The sequence below is a fragment of the Lissotriton vulgaris genome, chromosome 4_1, assembly GCF_964263255.1.
Source record: "Lissotriton vulgaris chromosome 4_1, aLisVul1.2, whole genome shotgun sequence".
Classification (NCBI taxonomy): Eukaryota; Metazoa; Chordata; class Amphibia; order Caudata; family Salamandridae; genus Lissotriton; species Lissotriton vulgaris.
In genome coordinates, this window is record NC_141691.1 from 367,245,474 (window position 1) to 367,267,613 (window position 22,140).

At 46.1% G+C, this 22,140-nt stretch overlaps 1 protein-coding gene across 1 annotated transcript in view; it reads right to left on the bottom strand.

Annotated features, from left to right (window-relative positions):
* The window catches only part of LOC147718758 (fibronectin type-III domain-containing protein 3a-like), a 417,154-nt gene that overhangs the window by 108,938 nt on the left and 286,076 nt on the right, over nucleotides 1-22,140 (bottom strand). The window contains exons 22-23 of the mRNA XM_086918744.1: nucleotides 18,676-18,825; nucleotides 5,278-5,561 (exon numbers count right to left, since the gene is read on the bottom strand). Coding sequence (XP_086774870.1) covers nucleotides 5,278-5,561; nucleotides 18,676-18,825 — 434 coding nt within the window. The remainder of the gene's footprint in view (nucleotides 1-5,277; nucleotides 5,562-18,675; nucleotides 18,826-22,140) is intronic.

A 22,140-nucleotide genomic window follows, 5' to 3' on the forward strand; every position in this document is an offset into this window, starting at 1 on the left:
GGTGATACAATTTTTAAATGAAGTCTTTGAAAGAGAAAGTTTTCCTGAGTCTATCATAACTGATAATGGTGTACAATTTGTATCCACCGAGATGAAAGATTTTCTGGAGGATCATGGCATTATTCATAAACGTGCTTCCGTATATTATCCACAGAGTAACGGAATTGTGGAAAGATGGATCAGAGTATTTAAAGAAGGGTTACAATTAGCCATGTCAAATGGAAAGGATTGTAAACAAAGGATTAGTGATGTTCTTTGGTGCTACAGGAATATTTCTAGGAGTATGGGCGATTTATCACCTTTTGAAAAAATGAGAGGAAGGAAAAGTGTATCTAATATGAGTCAAACGTGGATGAGAGATTTATTAGTTAACAATGATAACAAAAGTATTGACAAAAACAGAGGATCTGTTCAGGACTGTCAGGATAAGGCTATTCCTGTCAATATCAATGATTGGGTACATGTAAAGAAAGATAGATTTCTCAGATCAGGTGAATCTCGGTTTTCTGATCCTTTGAAAGTGGTACGTGTTGGTCGACAGGTAGTTGAATTATCTGATGGTAATGTCTGGAGTTTGTCCAAAGTTATTAGGATTCCTCAGTGGTTATGGCCTGAAGAAAGGTTAAATGATTCAACTATCTCTGGGTTGTCCAAATCTGCTAATCGTAGGACAAATTGGAGAAAGTTCACCACTCCACATAACCAACATGTACAAAGAACACATCAACGTCCTGTGTAGTACAAGGATTATTATGTTGACAAGTGACATCATCTGTAATTATTCTAATGTTTCAACTAATTGTATGTACATATGACCAATGACTTACTTATAATGTTATTACAAATGTTACTACTGTTTTCTTTTCTGCAGGCTTATGGTATATATAAATGTTTCATTGTTCACATTCTATATTTTTATTTTACAAATATGAAATGTATTTTCTTGTTAATTTATTTATTTATGCATTCTACATTCTTCATTTGTTTTACTATTAGCTTATTTCTTACAATGTTTACGAAGGGGAAGGTATCTTGATGTATTCTTCTGGAGTCTAGAACACCGTTGTGTTCGGGATTCAAGGAGAGATAGTTAAGTCCCAAGCTTTTAGATGAGACGTATCTTTACTTCTCTTATGAATAAAGCGATCTTATGCGTGCGAAGCATCTTCTTAAACATAGCGAGTTGAACCGGTGAGTAACCGGCTGGTTAATGTGCTGATAGATTGCCTGTCCTAGGTCTCGTGCACTCTTTCACATACCCACATTTTAAAATTAAATTTTGCACCGGGGAACCTATTGTTCTCTTCTTACGATTGTTTGTTTTGCTCTAAATGTACCGTATTGTATCTATACCTCCAAGATGGTGCTGCCCTAATTCCGCGCTCTATTCACGCCAGAGCCACGCGGGGCTCGCCAGACAGGGCGACACTCTTGCTGCATCTCTCGTTGCTCTCGCTCCTTGAAAAACGACCTGATGCAAGCGCACAGCCGTGAGTAACCGGCTGGTTAATGTGCTGATATATTGTCTGTCTAGGTCTCGTGCACTCGTTCACATACCCACATTTTAAAATTAAACTTTGCACCAGGGAACCTTTTGTTCTCTTCTTATGATTGTTTGTTTTGCTCTAAATGTGCCTATTTTAACTGTACCGTATTGTATCTATACCTCCAAGATGGCGCTGCCCTAATTCCGCGCTCTATTCACGCCAGAGCCAATCGGGGCTCGCCAGACAGGGCAACACTCTTGCCGCATCTCTCGTTGCTCTCGCTCCTTGAAAAACGACCCGATGCTTGCTGTTTCTCCTCAAATTACCTTATCTGGTATGCTTATTTAGCGACCGCCGGGTAACCCTAAGAAATGGCTGTCCGCCTTCCCTGATTTAGTAGCCCCTTTTGTAATGAAGGCTGCTAATTTTACTATTTTGGGGGACTTTTTCATTTAGAGGACCCCCAGAACAATGAGAGCACTATCCTTCTATCCGACCTTGAAGCTCTCAATTTGATGTTACAAAACCAAGGACCTACTCACCAGGCAGGTCACCTACTGGACCCAATCCTGTCCAATCTTCTGTTTGATTGCAGACTACCAGCTCTTCCTCTTGGGTGGGCTGATCAGTATGCTATCCAATTTCAATTAGCCACCTCTGGGGATACTGCGCCAGCCCTCACGGGTGACGTAGGTAATCGGAGGCCCTGGAATAAACTAGATTTGGACTCCCTTAATAGTCTTCTAATGGCGAATCCTCCAGACACCAATCTACCTTTTCGATCTTTAAATCTTGTGGTGTCTAACTGGCTAGCTAGATCCATCAACTGCTGCCTGCCTGTGGTACCAAAGCACAGCTTCACTCACCACCCGCCTGTCCCTTGGTTCAATAATGATCTAAAAATCATGAAATCCAAGTGCAAGCACTTGGAAAGAAGATGGCGTAAGACCTATGCCCCCAGTTGTAAGTCCGACTATAAGGCCGCCCTTAATACTTATCTCCTGGCCTGTAAGGCGGCGAAAGTTTCTTTTGTTTCGAACACTATTATGAATTCACTGAACCGTCCTCTGGCTTTGTTCTCTATGGTTAAGAGGCTGGCAGGATTTAATACTTCACCTGTGCTACCCGCCCTCGACGAGACTCAATGCAATAATATTGCAAACTATTTTATCACTAAGGTCGAGACCATATACAGCTCACTAATGACCCCCACTCCCGTTAACATTAAGAGTGTTCTGGCAGGTTCGAACTGCGAGGGCCATCATTCCCCGATAGCTAAGATCTCAGTATGGTCTCCTTTTGATGACAGATCTTTTTTAGACTGTCTAGCCAGGGTAAAATCCGGCTCCCCCTTGACCCCTTACCTGTGAACATCTTGCAACAGCTTTCACCAGGTACCCTTGGAATTCTTAAAGAACCTCTTAACTCCTCTTTACGAGAGTCTTGCGTTCCTTTGGATTGGAAGCGTGCTATGGTGGTCCCCTTGTTAAAAAAGCCCGGAGCGGATCCTACGATTCTGTCAAATTTTCGTCCAATTTTACAGTTACCTGTGCTCTCCAAAATCTTGGAAAAACATGTGACTTTTCAGCTTACTGCCCATGTGGAAAGCACAGGTTTTTTACATCCTTCCTAATCAGGATTTAGATCCCATTTTTCCACAGAGACCACCTTGCTGGGGTTAACTGAGAAATTGCGCTCCTGCCTTGACCAGGGTGAGACTACGGCGCTCATTCTACTAGACTTGAGCGCCGCATTCGATACCGTGTCTCATACCATCCTTTTAAAGTCTCTTCAGTCGGCAGGAGTTGAAGGCCCCGCTCTAACTTGGTTGGCCTCTTTCCTCAGCGATCGTACGTTTCAGGTTTTTTTCTTCTAATTCCTCATCTACTATCCGGTCATCTGCATACGGAGTACCCCAAGGGTCCACTTTGAGCCCTTTGCTTGTCAATATCTATGTGAGACCCCTGGTGACCATTGTGGACGACGCGGGTCTATCCCTTTATTCGTACGCGGACGACACTCAAATTATTTTCTATTTGTCTTCCACTAAGAAAGCTTCCATATCTTCCCTTCAGCTAGGACTACGTCGGGTGTCGGAGTGGATGTGTTCCAATATGTTGAAATTAAATAGAGACAAGACCAAGGTTGTTATTTTAGGCAAACACAAGCATCTCTGGGGTCCCCAACATTGGCCCCAGGAAATGGGTCCTCTTCCCCAACCCGTTACCCAAGTTCGGAATCTTGGGTTTATCATTGATAACAACCCTTCAATGCGGCAACAGGTGGTCAGCGTTGCCCCCACCTGCTTCACCATCTTAAGGTGGTTGCGGAAGATCATCTGGATGCTCCCTGACTCCACTTAAAGAACGGTAGTCCAGGCACTTGTCACCTCTCGCCTGGACCACGGTAATGTTCTTTACCTGGGGGGAAATCAGGAGGTATTGAAAAAGCTTCAAGTAGCTTTCTGGACCGCTCCCGCAAAGACTTCAGGCCATGGTCCGGAAGTCTGAGCACGCATTGGGGTCGTGGTTGCGCTCCAGGCAGCAGAGGCACTCGCGAAACGGATCCATCACCGACATCAGTCGGTTACATGAACCACGAGCCCTGAAGGCGGGCACCACTCTTGCACCAGGAGTCGATGGGCTCAAAAAACGATGTCCACAAAAGTCGAGAAAAAGTCAGCCGAAAAGTGACAGGAGGTACCACTCTCTCCGTATCTGTGCTTGCTAGTGTGAAAAAAGAAAGAACTGTCGTCAGCGTGCGAGTAGCTGCCACAACGTCACCCCGGCGACTACGACAACAAAATGCAGAGTCGAGCGAGGCTACCTTCCATCGCGCAGGGGTACTGCTGACGAAAAACATTTCCGGATCCAGTCTGACGCTTGGGGTAAAACTAAGGTAAGGTATCTATAACTAACTGTTTCTTTCAGATAGAATTTTTTTCATCTACTCCCAACATAGACAGGGGCCGATAAGAACTGGGATCAGAAAGGTCCTTACCTGACCTGGGGAGCATAACTGTCTGTGCTTCACGCATTGACTGCGGTAACGTCCCACAACCTTGCCCCTCCTGAAGCGTCTCTAATAATCAGAGGAGTTACTCTGAATATGCTGGATAGGTAAACGCACAAAGGTACACCATCCTCTGCTCAAAACGCTTCTCACAGACCTATATGAAGCTTACAACTCAAGGTTCAATTATCATGATTGTACTACTTGGTTAACATTTCATCCCATCTCATGTATCCAGAAAACTTACACCCACCAAATACAACAGTTTTTAGATTATTCTTCAGGAACTTCACAAGCTTCAAACAAAGTTTTCAATGAGGCACAAGGAACAGCCTTACAGTCACTGCCAGTGGAAAAACGACTTTGCTGCAATGTTCAGCCCCACAACATTCGAGGGGAAAGTCTAGAAAAATCAGCAAAAAAACGTAATACTGCCTTCCTAGTCAATGCGGAGGGATTATTTCCTGGGGCCTTCAACTTTAGCATGGTGAGTCTAACTCCCTTTTGTTAATCCATAAACAAAAACCTGGTAAACTCATTAAAAAAACTTGGATTGCATAATTCTTCATGAATAGCCAGGAATTCTGGTAACAATTCTAAGCAGACTATCATGATTTCATTATTAAACTGACATATGGGAAGTACATTGAATCATTCTTTCTCTTTCATCATTGTCGATTTTGTCCCTTTTTAAGAGATATTACTAAAATGGGTAGGCAAAAAGGCAAACTCAACAAAGCAAACATAATCCAAATCGAAATACTTTGAAGATAGATACCTGTATAGAGTATCAGGCTGAAGATTCTCTAGAGTATGTGTTGTAACATTAGCCACTGTTACAAGCTGTTTTTCCCTATATTCTATAATATAGCCAGTAATCTCCATCCCATGACAACATGGTTCTGCCCACTGAAGAGTAATGCGGGTTGATGGAGCATAGAGAGGCAGTTCAATCTGTTGCTCCTCGACGACATGCAACACAGACACTGCTGCAGGAACAGACACAGGAGTTGTCACCATACCAATTTCACCAAACAGTCCAACTCCGCCATCATTCACTGCCTGTAATAAAAAGAAAGGCTATATTATTCAAATGTTTCAATGGCACTAGTGGTCAGAAAATACAACCAGCCCCATTTATCAACATGGTGATTATGATCATTCGCTCAACCCTTCTCACAAAAGGCCACATAAAAATGCTGACGTACAACATCAACAAGGATTAGCGACTGAACAGGCAAATCATATTATTAGAATCAAGATATATTTACCTTCTTATAGCAAAGGACTTGTTTAACAGTAACTGTGAATCCAGGCATTACGAATGTTAGAAAGTGTCACTATATGCTACCTATGTGGTAAAAAAAACTTTAGCACTGGCATAGCCAAAAGGTGAGGCTTTAAAGTAGTAACCCATACAACAATGGCATGCTGAGATGCTGTTGGCATGATCGACATTCACAGTTGCTGCTTAGCATGTTGAACCCAGATCTTTTGGCTTTGCCAATGTTGGGGTAAAAGTTGCAAACAACTACAGCTTTCTCTATAGGATGTTTGTAGATCATACATATTGGAATTTAACAAACAGTATAATGATTGGGTGTACTCTTCAAATTTGAAAAGCATGTCCTAGAAGAAGGAATAATACACTAAACAGCATGAGGTGAGAGAGCAATATACCTCTGGGTGAAGCTAAGCACACCTCTATGTGTAGCTGAAAGGATTGTTCACACAAGGTCACAAACACAAATAATGTCAAACGATACTAAAAAAACATAGGACAGGCTGCATCATGTCACATTGCAATACAGGTTAAGAAATAAGCAAGCTACTTACCTGTAACAATGGCTTTGCAGCCTAAAGCTCTTCTAGTTTTACATGCTGTACATATTCTGACATTTAGAGGTTGGAGCAGGACAGTCCAGTTTCACCTTTTTTTTCTCTTTCCTTCTCTTCTTTTGGAGATGGGTGTGACATGTGAAACCAGACCCCTGTGAGTAGGCTACTACACCTCTTTATGTATGGTCAAGCGCTCATATTATTTTTAGGTCTCGCTGAACCAATGCGTAAGCATTGTTCGGCGAGATTATAGTAAGGCTTCTGAAAAGTCTCCCCAAACTGCAGATTGGGCACAGTTCATGTGAGCCAGGCACCATGCACATCACCAGCCACATCGCACATGGCACTCCATACACCATTTGTTTGAGCCTTCGCATCAGACTTCAAACTAAGCTGCTCCCCCGCCCCCCCATCAGACTTCTAAGGAATGCGCTACCCCGCCACAGCAATGCCACTCCCCTCATGAAAGTCTTTACATAGTCCATTGTCCCCACGTTTCTGTGCATATTTTAATACTGCTTTTCTCCACCTCGTACATTAATTCATTTATTTTTATATTCATAAGAATGTTTGCTTTTCAGCCGTCGCTCATGTGCGCCTCTCTCCAAATCTACTTTCCATGTTGCTCTGACACCAGCGTCCTTCTCCTCCACCCGCTCTGCACTGCTCTTTTTTTACAAGCACCAACAGTGGATCACCCTTGTAAATTTCAAAATAAATAAGATACTATGTTATCGAAAACATATTCTATGCATCTCTTAAGAGCCGGCAGTAGCAATATCTGTTCCAGATGTAGTTTTCTGATGACCTGCACTTAGTTTGTTTAGTTGTTTACCTTCTTACTGATCAGAGTGCCCTGTATGTGTAATTTATATGGAGGATTTGCTTTGCAATTCATCCAAACCCTTCCAAGGACCCATGTCTCAGGTTCCAGAAGGCGCAGTTTTTCAGAAGATGATTGTTTTTCTTGAGTTGCAATTTCACAACATGCTTCTCTATTAACGATTTCTATGAAATTACATTTTTGCCCCATGGTTGAAAACGTGTATATTGAAAATGCACGGGTGTGATTTTCATACATGAAACATTATTGAACGATGGAGGTGCGGGAGTTCGTTTCAATCCAAGCAGGTGGTGTGCATTGAAATGCAGGCACCGTGGCAAGCAGGCACTGCGTGAGTTGAGTGAGTTGGCCCCACTGAGACTTGAGAAGAACACATCTTCTCTATGTAGCTGGATAAGCAGCATCGTTGAATCTACCGCCCTCACTCTACCGCTCTACCGCCCTCACTCTACCGCTCTACCGCCCTCACTCTACCGCTCTACTGCCCTCACTCTACTGCCTTCACTCTACCGCCCTCACTCTACCACTCTACCGCCCTCACTCTACTGCTCTACCACCCTCACTCTACCGCCCTCACTCCACCACCCTCACTCCACCACCCTCACTCCACCACCCTCACTACACCACTCTACCGCTCTCACTCTACCGCCCTCACTCTACCGCCCTCACTCTACCGCCCTCACTCTACCGCCCTCACTCTACCGCCCTCACTCTACCGCCCTCACTCTACCGCCCTCACTCTACCGCCCTCACTCTACCGCCCTCACTCCACCACCCTCACTCCACCACCCTCACTCCACCACCCTCACTACACCACTCTACCGCTCTCACTCTACCGCCCTCACTCTACCGCCCTCACTCTACCGCCCTCACTCTACCGCCCTCACTCTACCGCCCTCACTCTACCGCCCTCACTCTACCGCCCTCACTCTACCACTATACCGCCCTCATTCTACCACTCTACCGCCCTCACTCTACCGCTCTACCACCCTCACTCTACCGCTCTACCGCCCTCACTCTACCGCTCTACCGCCCTCACTCTACCGCTCTAATGCCCTCACTCTACTGCCTTCACTCTACCGCCCTCACTCTACCACTCTACCGCCCTCACTCTACCGCTCTACCACCCTCACTCTACCGCCCTCACTCCACCACCCTCACTCCACCACCCTCACTACACCACTCTACCGCTCTCACTCTACTGCCCTCACTCTACCGCCCTCACTCTACCGCCCTCACTCTACCGCCCTCACTCTACCGCCCTCACTCTACCACTCTACCGCCCTCACTCCACTGCTCTACCACCCTCACTCCACCACCCTCACTCCACCACCCTCACTACACCACTCTACCGCTCTCACTCTACCGCCCTCACTCTACCGCCCTCACTCTACCGCCCTCACTCTACCGCCCTCACTCTACCGCCCTCACTCTACCGCCCTCACTCTACCGCCCTCACTCTACCGCCCTCACTCTACCGCCCTCACTCTACCGCCCTCACTCTACCACTATACCGCCCTCATTCTACCACTCTACCGCCCTCACTCTACCGCCCTCACTCTACCGCCCTCACTCTACCGCCCTCACTCTACCGCCCTCACTCCACCGCCCTCACTCTACCGCCCTCACTCCACCGCCCTCACTCTACCGCCCTCACTCTACCGCCCTCATACCCTAACTCTACCGCCCTCACTCTACCACTATACCGCCCTCACTCTACCACTCTACCCCCTCACTCCACCGCCCTCACTCTACCGCCCTCATACCCTAACTCTACTGCCCTCACTCTACCACTCTACCGCCCTCACTCTACCGCCCTCATTCTACCACTCTACTGCCCTCACTCTACCACTCTACCGCCCACACTCTACCACTCTACCGCCCACACTCTACCACTCTACCGCCCACACTCTACCACTCTACCGCCCTCACTCTACCACTCTACCGCCTCACTCCACCGCCCTCACTCCACCGCCCACACTCCACCGCCCACACTCCACCGCCCACACTCCACCGCCCACACTCCACCGCCCACACTCCACCGCCCACACTCCACCGCCCACACTCCACCGCCCACACTCCACCGTTCTCACTCCACCGTTCTCACTCCACCATTCTCACTCCACCGCCCACACTCCACCGCCCACACTCCACCGCCCACACTCCACCGCCCACACTCCACCGCCCACACTCCACCGCCCACACTCCACCGCCCACACTCCACCGCCCACACTCCACCGCCCACACTCCACCGCCCACACTCCACCGCCCACACTCCACCGCCCACACTCCACCGCCCACACTCCACCGCCCACACTCCACCGCCCACACTCCACCGCCCACACTCCACCGCCCACACTCCACCGCCCACACTCCACCGCCCACACTCCACCGCCCACACTCCACCGCCCACACTCCACCGCCCACACTCCACCGCCCACACTCCACCGCCCACACTCCACCGCCCACACTCCACCGCCCACACTCCACCGCCCACACTCCACCGCCCACACTCCACCGCCCACACTCCACCGCCCTCACTCTACCGCCCTCACTCTACCGCCCTCACTCTACCGCCCTCACTCTACCGCCCTCACTCTACCGCCCTCATACCCTAACTCTACCGCCCTCACTCTACCACTATACCGCCCTCATTCTACCACTCTACCGCCCTCACTCTACCGCCCACACTCTACCACTCTACCGCCCTCACTCTACCACTCTACCGCCCTCATTCTACCACTCTACTGCCCTCACTCTACCACTCTACCGCCTCACTCCACCGCCCTCACTCCACCGCCCTCACTCCACCGCCCTCACTCCACCGCCCTCACTCTAACCGCCCTCACTCTAACCGCCCTCACTCTAACCGCCCTCACTCTAACCGCCCTCACTCTAACCGCCCTCACTCTAACCGCCCTCACTCTAACCGCCCTCACTCTAACCGCCCTCACTCTAACCGCCCTCACTCTAACCGCCCTCACTCTAACCGCCCTCACTCTACCGCCCTCACTCTACCGCCCTCACTCTACCGCCCTCACTCTAACCGCCCTCACTCTAACCGCCCTCACTCTAACCGCCCTCACTCTAACCGCCCTCACTCTAACCGCCCTCACTCTACCGCCCTCACTCTACCGCCCTCACTCTACCGCCCTCACTCTACCGCCCTCACTCTACCTCTCCACCGCCCTCACTCCACCGCCCTCACTCCACCGCCCTCACTCCACCGCCCTCACTCCACCGCCCTCACTCCACCGCCCTCACTCCACCGCCCTCACTCCACCGCCCTCACTCTACCGCCCTCACTCTACCGCCCTCACTCTACCGCCCTCACTCTACCACTCTACTGCCCTCACAGACTTGATCGCCCTCACTCACTTTATCGCCCTCACTCACTCTATTCTATCGCCCTCCCTCACTCTATCGCCCTCCCTCACTCTATCGCCCTCCCTCACTCTATCGCCCTCCCTCACTCTATCGCCCTCCCTCACTCTATCTATTGCTCTTCCTCTATCTATCTATCACCCTCACTCTATCGCCCTCCCTCACTCTATCGCCCTCCCTCACTCTATTTATCGTCCTCCCTCACTCTATATATCGCCCCCTTCCTCCTTCTATCGCCCTCCCTCTATCTATCTAATGCCCTCCCTCTATCTATCTAATGCCCTCCCTCTATCTATCTATTGCCCTCCCTCTATCTATCTATTGCCCTCCCTCTGTCTATCTATCGCATCACCACAGCATCACTCAGCACCACTACAGGGGCACAACAACATCACTATGCGCTACCACAGCATCACTGAACGCCACAGCATCATTTGTCGCCACCACAACATCACTCAGCACCACCACAGCATCAATCTGTGCAACCATTCAACAACAACAGGCTCAAATATGTTCTCTCAATGTTTAAAGCATAATTACCAAAGTCACAAAAAGATGTTAATATTTCACTTCTGTTCTTGGATTTTCGTCACAATAAAATACACAGAACATAATCCTCTCAAAAGTTATTTACAAAAGTTTAAGCTATTGCCATTATAAATTACAATAACTTTTATTTAAGTATTAATTATTTAAAAAAATTAAAAGCCATTGTTATTTGTAATATCAATACATCTAAGTCACGTAAATACAACACATATTGCATTACAAATGATATAGGTGTCACATTTGCGAAAGTTAAAACTATTGGAATTGTAAATGACAAAGCTATTAATTTAGCTATTTTCAAAAACCAACACAAATACAAAATTTGTCATTTACAATACCAATAACTTCAACTTTCCTAATGCGAGACCTATTGCATTGCAAATGCTTGTTTACTACATATGACTGTGTATGATATAGTTATAGCTGTGCTGTATTATTTGTGTACAGCAAGGATATTTTTTTTAATTGTACTCTTTCAGAGTTCAAAAAGCAGAAACAGTGTTCTTGGATTTTGAGGTGAGTCGGCATATTATTCGAGGTAAATAGCAATTCTTGGTCATGGATTCCTGATTTTCTAGCTCCAAAGGCTTCCAATTGTGAGTCACTGTTGCTTGAAGATGTAAATATAGATATTGTGCCTTATTTATTATATATTATCTTTGAAATAGTGTAAGTGTGGCCGTAAGTAGACAGAAATCTCCCTACTGCCATTGGACTGGTTTTTCAGTAAGTGCCCTGCCACATCCTCTTATTCATTCAACACCACAGCATGATGAGAAACAGTCTGTATTTCATTAAGGCAGTAGTGTATGACTGACTGAATTTGGACCTATACCTTTTGTTGCAGTAAACTATGTTTGAGCTTGATCTTATGTATAGGAACACCCCAACTCTTAGCACAATATGATATATAACTATATACATCCTCTACTGGCAGTCGCCAGTAGGTAGTTATAGTTCGGACTAAAGTTTCCATAGGAAACACGTTTTTTTGTTTTGCCAATAACTTTGGCACCGCTTGACAAAAGTCCACAAATTATTCACAAAACGTCCCCTTTTTGGTTCAATTGCGGTGTTGAAAGTTTCGGGACGATCCATCAAGCAAGGTCTGAGAAAAAAAGGGGGGTCCCAAAACGAGTTTTCCCCCTGTTATGTCTATAGGGATTTTTCATTTTTTGAACAAGACTATAGTCCGAACTGATGAACGGAATTCCACCAAATTTGGCAGAAAGCTAGATTTTCATCCAGAAAGCGATTTGGTGTAAATCACTGACCATGTCATGAGTGATGTAATATGTGACGTCATCAGCAGTGCATTGCAGGCGCGCAAGTAATAGTGAGTCCAACTAACTATAACGTTGGAATTTCAATGGTTTTATGTCAGTAGAATTTCCAGCTAACTATAACTGGTGTGAAACCTATGGTTTTTTCAGTTAATTTAATAGGTTTTTTAAATGCTAATTCCAAACTATAACTGGTGTGAAACCTCTGGTTTTTTCAGTGAATTTCATAGTTTTTTAAAAGCTAATTCCTAACTATAACTGGTGTGAAACCTATGGTTTTTTTCAGTGAATTTCAAAGGTTTTTTAATAGCAAATTTCTATAGGTATGAAATGTAATATTTTTTATAATGAATCCTATATTGTATATTTATGTAATACTATTTTTTTTATGTATATTGTTCATGTTTTTTTTAAAAATAATTTTCTTGCCCTGGAGCGCTCCCGGTGCGCGTCCCGGTGAGCGCACCGGTAAGCGCAGTCTTGCTGCGCGCCCCAGGGCGCGTACCGGTGAGCGTCCCGTTAGCGCTTTTGCCGCGAACGAAAACATCATCCTGACGTATCACATAGCTGCGTCTGCATGATACGCATGGCGTAAGCGCACCCGGAAGCACTCGAGCGCATACGATCGCGCTACGTAACCATCCGACGCGCTTACGCGACGCGCCCCTGGGCGCGTCGCGTAAGCCCGTCGGGTCATGTGACCTAAAAATAACACTTTTTATTGGTTCAGGACAGTTTTGGTTTCCAAATGATGAAAGCCCTGGTCATGTGACCTGAAAATAACACTTTTCATTGGTTCAGGACAGTTTTTTTTCCTAATGATGAAAGCCCCCATCTTTTTTCCTCATTCTCACTTTGTTCTTTGAGTGAGGAAGAACTGTTTTCATTCATTGAGAAATGGCTACAGTAGCAGCAGCAGCAGGAGCATCTGCACCACCACCACAAGGACCACCACAACACCACATTGGTGGTGAAGAAGAGGAGGAGGAGGAGAGGACGTTCGTTCCTGAAGACAATCCCCCTTACAAACCGAGAGAGCACATTGTGTGGGAGTTTTTTAAATTCCCAAGAGGCCAGAAGAAAGTCAATGCGGCAAAAGTGACTTGTCTGATCTGTGGCTGTAAACTTTCAAGGGGGAACCCTACAAAAAAATATTCTTTTGGTAATCACACCATGATTCGCCACATGCAACGCAAGCATCCTAACAACTATTCTGCGGCAGAGGTGAGAGAACTGTCCAGAAACCTTCCCCAATCTTCTTCCAGAACCTCAACAAGCAAAGAACCCACTCCATCAGGTCCAGAGGCAAGGGAGATAGTCCCAAACATCCAAACCAAGTTTGGATGTTTTAAAATTGTTTGTATCTATTGTGGGACTACAATTACATATGGCGAAAAAAGTATAAACCTAATCAACCGTGCAGGAGATAACCATATCTGCAGAAAAAAACCTTAATTTTTTTCCTGTTTTTATTTTGCTCCGGTTGAGCCGTTTACAATTCCGTTTTTTGTTTCTCCCCATAAAAATTACAAAAAAATATAAAACTGTTCATAAAAGCCAAAAAAAGTAAAAAATGTTCAAAGAAACAAAACAATATATAAAACAACAAAAAAATAAAAAAACAGTTCTTTTTAGAACTACCTCCAATTTATAAAAAAAATGCTTCATTTTTTTAAAAATCTGTCATTCTTTATTCCTTATTGTACGCTCCCCGGTGCGCGTACCGGGCGCTCCCCCGCGCAAATCGAAAAACAAAAAAAAAAATATTTTGCCCCGCGGGGCCCTTTTATGGCCCCCACATCAAACCTAGGTGGTCAGGGGGGGTCTACCCTGCCCCCTTTTGGTCATTTCCCCCTTTGTTTTTGTCACTTCTTGTGTCTCGATCCTACCGAGACACAAGATGGCGGCCGCTCCGGACTGTTTGGAATGTTGACAGACACCCAAGAGCAAATAAGCTTTCCTCGCGCGAAGTCGCGTAGCGCGCTGGTGCGCGCCCCGGTGCAAGTACCGGGGCGCGCTTATAGATATATATATTTTTTTGAACTTAAATTACTCAAAATCCACTGGAGCACATATCTTGAGACATAGCAAAGGCGCATCGGGCTACCAGTCCCTACAATTTTGCCAAGTTTGGTGGAAATCCATTCAGCCGATCGAGCTAAAAGTGAGTTTGACTGCCCTATGGAAATTAACATGGGGAAAACATGTTTTGGGACCCCCCTTTTATCTCGGCCCCCGCTTGACGAATCCCCCCAAACTTTCAGGGAAGGAGCGGAGCGCCGCGGGGCAAATTTGAGGAAAATTTCAGGCAGATTCCTCAACTGGCACCAAAGTTATTCCCAATAGAATGTTGCGAATTCCCTATACAAAATAATATTAACTAAAACTACCTACTGGCGACTGCCAGTAGGTAATATATATATATATATATATATATATATATATATATATATATTCACTGAAAAAAACATAGGTTTTAGGGGTGTTATAGTTAGCTGGACATTTCACTCATACAAAACCATTGAAATTCCTCCGTTATAGTTAGTTGGACTAACTGTAACTGTCGCGCCCGCAATCCACTTGTGATGATGTCACGTTACATAATTCATGACATGGTCAGTGACATCACTGATGATATCACTGATGATATCATCCCGTGAATGTGGTTTGGTTTGTTATTTGAATATGTATTATATATTCACCAATCTGCATTGATTACTAGCTATGTGAAAGTCTATATTAGTTATTGATTAGTTAACTGACTATTTGTATGTGAGAGTGAATGTGTTTTTGGTTCGTTGGGGGATCTGTGACTGCAAAAAGATATGTAAATGTAATGTAATGTAAATGTATTTGAGCTTATATAGCGCACAGCTACCCACAAAGGGTTTCCCGGCGCTTGCTTAGGGAACCCGTCCTGGTATTCCCCTGTGAGATAACCCCGACAGGGTATCCACAAGGTGAAAGCCAGGCATCCCGCCGCGAGGGGCCGTTGTGGAGATTAAGCAAGCTATTGCCCAGAGTCGCAGAGTGTGAACCCGTGAGTTGAGAAGGCACCAGAGCGAGAATTATCAAGTCCGTGGAAATATGTGGAAATATGTGAATAGTTAATTCAGAAGGTATATGACGTTAGGACTACATGTTATAATAGTTGTTTGGGTGAATGAATTTCTTTATGGGTGTGGTGATGAGCAAATATATTTCTCAATGGTACATGCCCAACAAACTAGAAAAAATAAAAAGCAGTGTATGTGACAGTTGTTGTATATAAATAATTATAAATAAAACTCATTGATTGCATGAGTGACTGTAGATAACTGTATACTTGTAATAGTGATTTTATAACACACTAAGTATGAGTTACTAGCTATATAAATAAATGAAGTGGTGTTTGTATAAGTGTGTAGCTGAGTAAATAGAAGTATTGATCTATTGTCCATCCTTGTGCACTACTAGTAGGGGAATGAAGTCTCCTTGGCTATTGAGGGTCCTTTGGGGCCAACTATCCCACCATTACCTCCAGCAAGCCCTACACAGTGGGACTGCGGAGAGGTTTTCGGTGGCCGCGCAGTGCGTCGTGAGGCACGTTTACAGAGTGGTGGAGAAAAGGGTGTGGCCTCTGACCACCTCTCAGCAATCTGTCAGTCTTCTTTGTCTCTAAGGACCCTGAGCAGCCAAGGGAACTTCATCCCCTAACCAGAACCAGGAGCGCACCCGGAGGCGCATTTGCAGATTTATGTTAAAAGCCCTGGGGGGAAAGGGTTTGGCTCCAGCGAGTTGAAGCTTTTTTATTTTTTAATCAGGGGAGCACATGGCCCCTCCTTCCCTGGACCATTTTGGGCCCCGGGACCCCATCCACCGGGGCCTGACCCCGTTATAATTTTTTTTTTTTTTAAAGTTAGGGGGCCATGCGCCCTCCCCCCGGGCTGATCTCGGCCCAGGGAACCCAATTTCCTGGACCCGGACGATTGCCCCTTCCCATCGGGCCATTTTTGGCCTAAGGGACCCCATGCACCGGGGCATGGCTATTTAAAAATGTTTTTTAAATGTATAAAAATAACTCGGAGAGGGCCACGAGGCCCCACTCCTGTGGCCGATATTGCTCTGGGGACCCCATCCCCAGAGGCAGGCCAAGCTCATTGGGGACTGCGATGGGAGCCTCAAGGCCCCCTGTGGTCCCTGGCGGCTCCCTGCCTCCTGCAGTCGCCGGCACTACATTTTGCACAGAGGGAGCTGCAAACATGCAGCAAAGCAATTCTGGTCCTCTTCATTGAAGTGGAGCAGTGTTTGCTATGGCATGGCGGGGGCGGTCTACCTCCATATTATCGGCCCTTTTTCCCCGATGCGGACTGCCCCTCTGAAGCTTCTGGAAGGGATGCCTCTGATATTGTTGTTGTTGCTACTGCTGTTGTCCAGCTTGGCGACCCTGCCCGCACTGGAATCGCTGGGAGGAGTAGCGCCTTTGGAAGGGACGGAAAGACTTCCACTGTTCCTTCGGCTTCTCCAAGCCCACATCCTTCAGCGTTTCAACTTCCGCCTTCATGCGGGCCATTTCCTCGTCCACATGGGTCCCGAAGAGGTTGGCAATCCTCTGTTGTGCTTCCGGTTTCAGCGAGGTAAGTCGCAACCAGGTAGCTCACACACACAGTAGCTTCACAGTTACAGCAAGATATTGAAAAAATACCTAATCAGTGTGCCCCCAAACCTAATAGTAAATCTGCTAATAAAACCCAATCGGAAAAGTGGTATACATTGAAACTAAAACTTATGAAAAGGAAATGCTGAACCCAGGAGCATAAATGGAGATTGTCAAAAACCAGCATAGACAGACTACACTGTCTAGCAGAACAACAAATCTATCATTGTGCCTTGAAAAATGTCAAAACAAAGTATTACACAAAAAGGATTTAAGATAATGGTAGTTCATCCAAAGACAGTGATCTGACAATATCAGATCACTGGTCGACCAAGGTAGAGCTGTAGCACTGATCGTTTTGGACCTTACTGCGGCTTTTATCTCACAATAAACTATTACATACCCTCCATGAAAAAGGGCTCTGCTCAAAAGCCCTAGCAAGGTGTGCGTCTTTGCTTAAAGATTGAACCCAAATAATCCAAATGAGTTCCTACTCCTCCACTGCAAAAAGAATTGAATACAGAGTTACACAGGGAAATACTCTGAGCCCCACTCTTTTTCATATATATCTCTCTTCCCTGGCAGACATCAGCAGGAAATGGGGTTTTGACATATGCTCTTATGCTGACAACACACAATTGATGATTCCCCTGTTTGACAGGCTGACAAAAGATGAAACTAAAAGCAATCTCATCCACTGCCTTACGGAAATAGCAGGCTGGATGTCCGGACATTGTTTAAAACGAAATGCCGGAAAATCCAAGATTTTGCTTTTCGGTGGTACACATGCAATTTGCACAGTAGCTGGTGGCCCCAGGCGTTAGGCACTGCCCCTGAACCAAGTCAGGCAGCAAAGAATCTGAGCATCATCTTTGATGATGCCCTATCTATGCAGGATCAAGTAGCACACTGTGCGGAAAAGGCTTCGCCATATTAAAATCCTTTAGAAGACGTTTTCCCTTGGATCCCTTTGAATTGTAGGAAAACTGTGACACAGGCACTTCTTTTGAGCAGGCTGGACTATGGCAATGCACTTTATGTGGGCATGGCCGACTATCTTTTCGCCAGACTCCAGGTGGTTCAAAACGCTGCTGCTAAACTGATCTGTAATAAAAGTAAATACAGCTCAGCATCTCTCTGCATGAAGGAACTACACTGTACGTCAAAGATCTAGTTTTAAGCTCATGTGCTATGTAAATAGAACTTTACATAAGAAAGGTCCACAAGGCAAATTCGATTTTCATGTACCCTAGAGCAATCTGAGATTGTGCCATCAGGCCTTGGCAACAGTCAAACGTACGACTAAAGTCATGATGGGTGACAGATCTTTCTCGAAATTAGCAGCGGTCCTCTGGTCCACCACTCGACCTACGCCTGACAGATGACTATCTGATATTCAGGAAAAAGTTGAAAACCTTTTTGTTCCCTAGATACTGACCTACCAATTATTAGTCTTACAATAACCTGCACTGCACTCTGCTCAGTCTTAGCGCCGTGATGTCCCTTTGGGATGAATGTTGCGCTTTACAAATACCTATAAATACAAATACATTACATAAAAAAGTGCTGCCTAAATTATTAAAATGTATTCAAATAATCATTATACAAGCACTGTAAAATAAACATTTCAAATAACCATACCTGTACTCTACAATAATAAGTGGTTGCTGGAGTTTGATTTTTAACTTCATAAGTCAGACATGGACCAGAATAAATTATCTGCATGCATCCTTCCATTTGACCCCATTCCAGTCTATATTCTGTAATTTCAGAACCATTGGACAAAGGACTCTAACAAAATGAAATAAAAAAAGACATCCACTTAATGAAAATACATGTGAAATATTTCTTAAGACATTGTAGTATTTAGCAATGCAAGATTAACTATAACTATATATACATATATATATATTGATTAAAGAAATACCACTGGTGTAGCACACTTTAAATACAAAAGGCATTTTGTTGTAGCTATAACTTTTTTTTTAAAATATTTCTTTTTATTGAAAAAGAAAAACAAAGCAAGGCATCAACAAAATACAAAAGTGCATAGACTATACGAGGGCAGTGTGACCTTCAGCAGATATTACAATAAACAACGCATTGATGGAGGAAGGGGGGAGGAGAAGAGAGTGCAGCAGTAACATGAAAGCAATCAAGAACAATAAGGGGTCAGGGGGAAAGCGGGACATCAAAGACTGCAGTCGCTGGTGGTACACATATGTCCCCTCTATATCGATTCCGGGGACCCCAAACCTTATGCCATTTTCGGGGGCGACCCCGAGCCAAATATACAGTTTTTTCCCTGAACATGCACCAATCCATGTTTTCCATCCACACCTCAAGAGTAGGAGGCCTCTGGGACCCCCACAACTGTGCAATGTTCCGTTTGGCAATCATGGCCCCTAGAGTCATCCACTGGGTCTGTGCAACATTATGATCTGTGGGCTCCCAAACATTCAACAGGCAGCGCCTGGCCTCTGGCAAGAGAGCCACACCTGTAACCTCCTGCATCACCTCGTGTATCCTACTCCAATAGTCATTGACTTCCCGACACTCCCAGATGATGTGGAGGAACGTTCCCAGCTATCCACAACCCCGTTGACACAGACACTCCTCGGAAAAACCCATCCGGACCAAACAGGGACCCGTCACATAGACCCTATGTAATATCTTGAGCTGAACTAATCTGAGTCATGCCGGAACCGCAACCTCCTTCGGGGAGGAGATCGCCGATTGCCAGTCTTCATCATCAAGCTCAAGGCCGTCACGGGTCCACTGATCTCGTAATTGCGGCAGAAGGTCCGCCCTGTGGTTAATCAATCTTTTTATACACCAGGGAGATGGTACTATCTAGCATATGGCCATCCAACACACGGTCCTCCAACGGGGTAGATTCCGGTATTTCCTCCCCTTCCGGGAAGACTGACATCAGTGCATGACGGACCTGAGCATAACGGAAGTACTCCATCCCTCCCAGTTCAAACTCAGGCTGCAAGGCCTCAAACGATTTCACTTGTCCCTTAACCCAGAGGTCTCCCACCCTGGAGATGCCAATGAGATCCCACTTGTCGAACCCCTTAGTGTTCCACAATTTACCAAACCTATCAGAGCTGAAAAGCGGGGTCGCCAAGGTCAAACGATCCTTCCACCCTAACGAACTAGTAGCATCTTGCCAGATCCGTACTGCCTTTCTCGTCGGCCCCGTCAGAGTCTTTACCACAGATTTAAAATATAACGCTCTGTAATAATTGCCGCCGGGAAGTAGCCACCTAGCCATAGCAAAACCAGGATTTAACTCAGGGCCATACATACCGTGGTTGATGGCACCTAACTGCAACGCCCAATAATATCTTTTAATGTCCCGGAGAGCAATGCCCCCATCATACCACAGGAGCGTTAACTTGGCAAGCGCAATACGAGATCTGCCATCCCACAGCAATTTCCTTTGCAGACCCTCAACTACACGAAAATAACTAGCTGGAACAATATCAAGTGTGTTCTGAAGGACATATAGAAAACGAGGGAGAGACATCATCTTGAAAAGAGCCGCTCGCCCGAGCAGTGACAGCGGTAGCTTCCGCCAACCCACAACATCTGGCTTCAACCGATTCAAAGGAGGGAGAAGGTTCTTTTCATATTGAACCAAGGTGTCCATCGAGACATAAATCCTGAGATATTTGAACCCTTCTTGCACTATCTGGATGGGGCAGTTACGCAGTAGGATCGGAGCATCACCACAAAGAACATAAAGATAGGATTTCGCGCAGTTGATAACCAAGCCAGAATTTCTACCGAAGGAAGCCAAAACATCACATAGCACTATCAAAGATTTCCTGGGAGAAGTTAAGTAAAGCAAGATGTCGTCTGCATATAATGAGATGCGATCTTCGAACTGCGGAGACCAACGAATACCCCTCATTGAGGGCTCCCAACGGATCCAAGCTGCGAGAGGCTCTAGGGCCAATGCAAACAAAAGAGGAGACCGCGGACAACCCTGGTGAGTACCCCGCCCGAGTCAAAATGGTGCCGAGACATGTCCATTAACCACTATCTGGGCGAGAGGGTCCGCATAGAGAAGTCGCACCCAGCTAATGAAATCCGACCCAAAGCCAAATTTAGCCAACACCGCCCACAAATATGGGCCATTCCACCATGTCGAACGCCATAGTGGCATAACAACGCCAAAATGGCCGGCTCACGCAGCTTCGCAGCTCTCGCGAGAGCCCCGTGCAGACGCCTAAGGTTCAACGCCGTATTCCTGTGCGGGATAAAACCAGACTGATCCGGATGAATCAGCTCACTAATGACCTTGATCAGTCTATTAGCCAGCAGCTTGGCCAGAATTTTAGGTTCGGCATTTAACAGTGAAATTGGTCGATACGAAGCACACTTATTCCTCTGTTTCCCTTTCTTATGTATTACCACTATCGATGCCAACCGCTGATCGGGGGGGAGGATACCACGATCTCGGGACTCCAGGAACATGTCTCTTAGATACGGAGCAATCTTGTCCGGACAAAGCTTGTAAAGCTCAATCGGGAGACTGTTGGGACCCATCGCTTTACCAGAGTGTAGGGAACGCATAGCTAACGCTACCTCATCCGCAGTGATTTTACAGTCCATGAGGTCTCGGTCCGCCTCAGAAAGGCTCGGGAGTGCAATATCTCACAACAGCAAGCAAGAGTCCTCCTCCGGCCTATCCGACACGGAAGAGTACACATTGTGGAAATGATCGGCGAAACATGTCACTATCCCTTGCGGGTCAGTGATCAGCACCCCACTCTCCATTTCGATTGCAGGCACTACATGACTAGCTCTATCTTTCCTATCGAACCATGCAATTAATTTGCCCGCCTTATCCCCAACATCATAGAGACGCCCCTGCTGTTCCCGACTAAGGGCCTTTGCCCCATCTGTTACCAACATTCTATATTCCAGCTGCTTCAATTGCAGGACATGCAGTTTAGAGCGGGTCACCTCTTGTTCTAGTTCCAGATCCAAATCATCTATCTCCGTCTCTACCCTTACCACATCCTTCTCCTTCTGCTTCTTAACTCCCAAAAATGTTGAAATAGGCCCAAAAAAGCGGCCTGGGGAACTCTT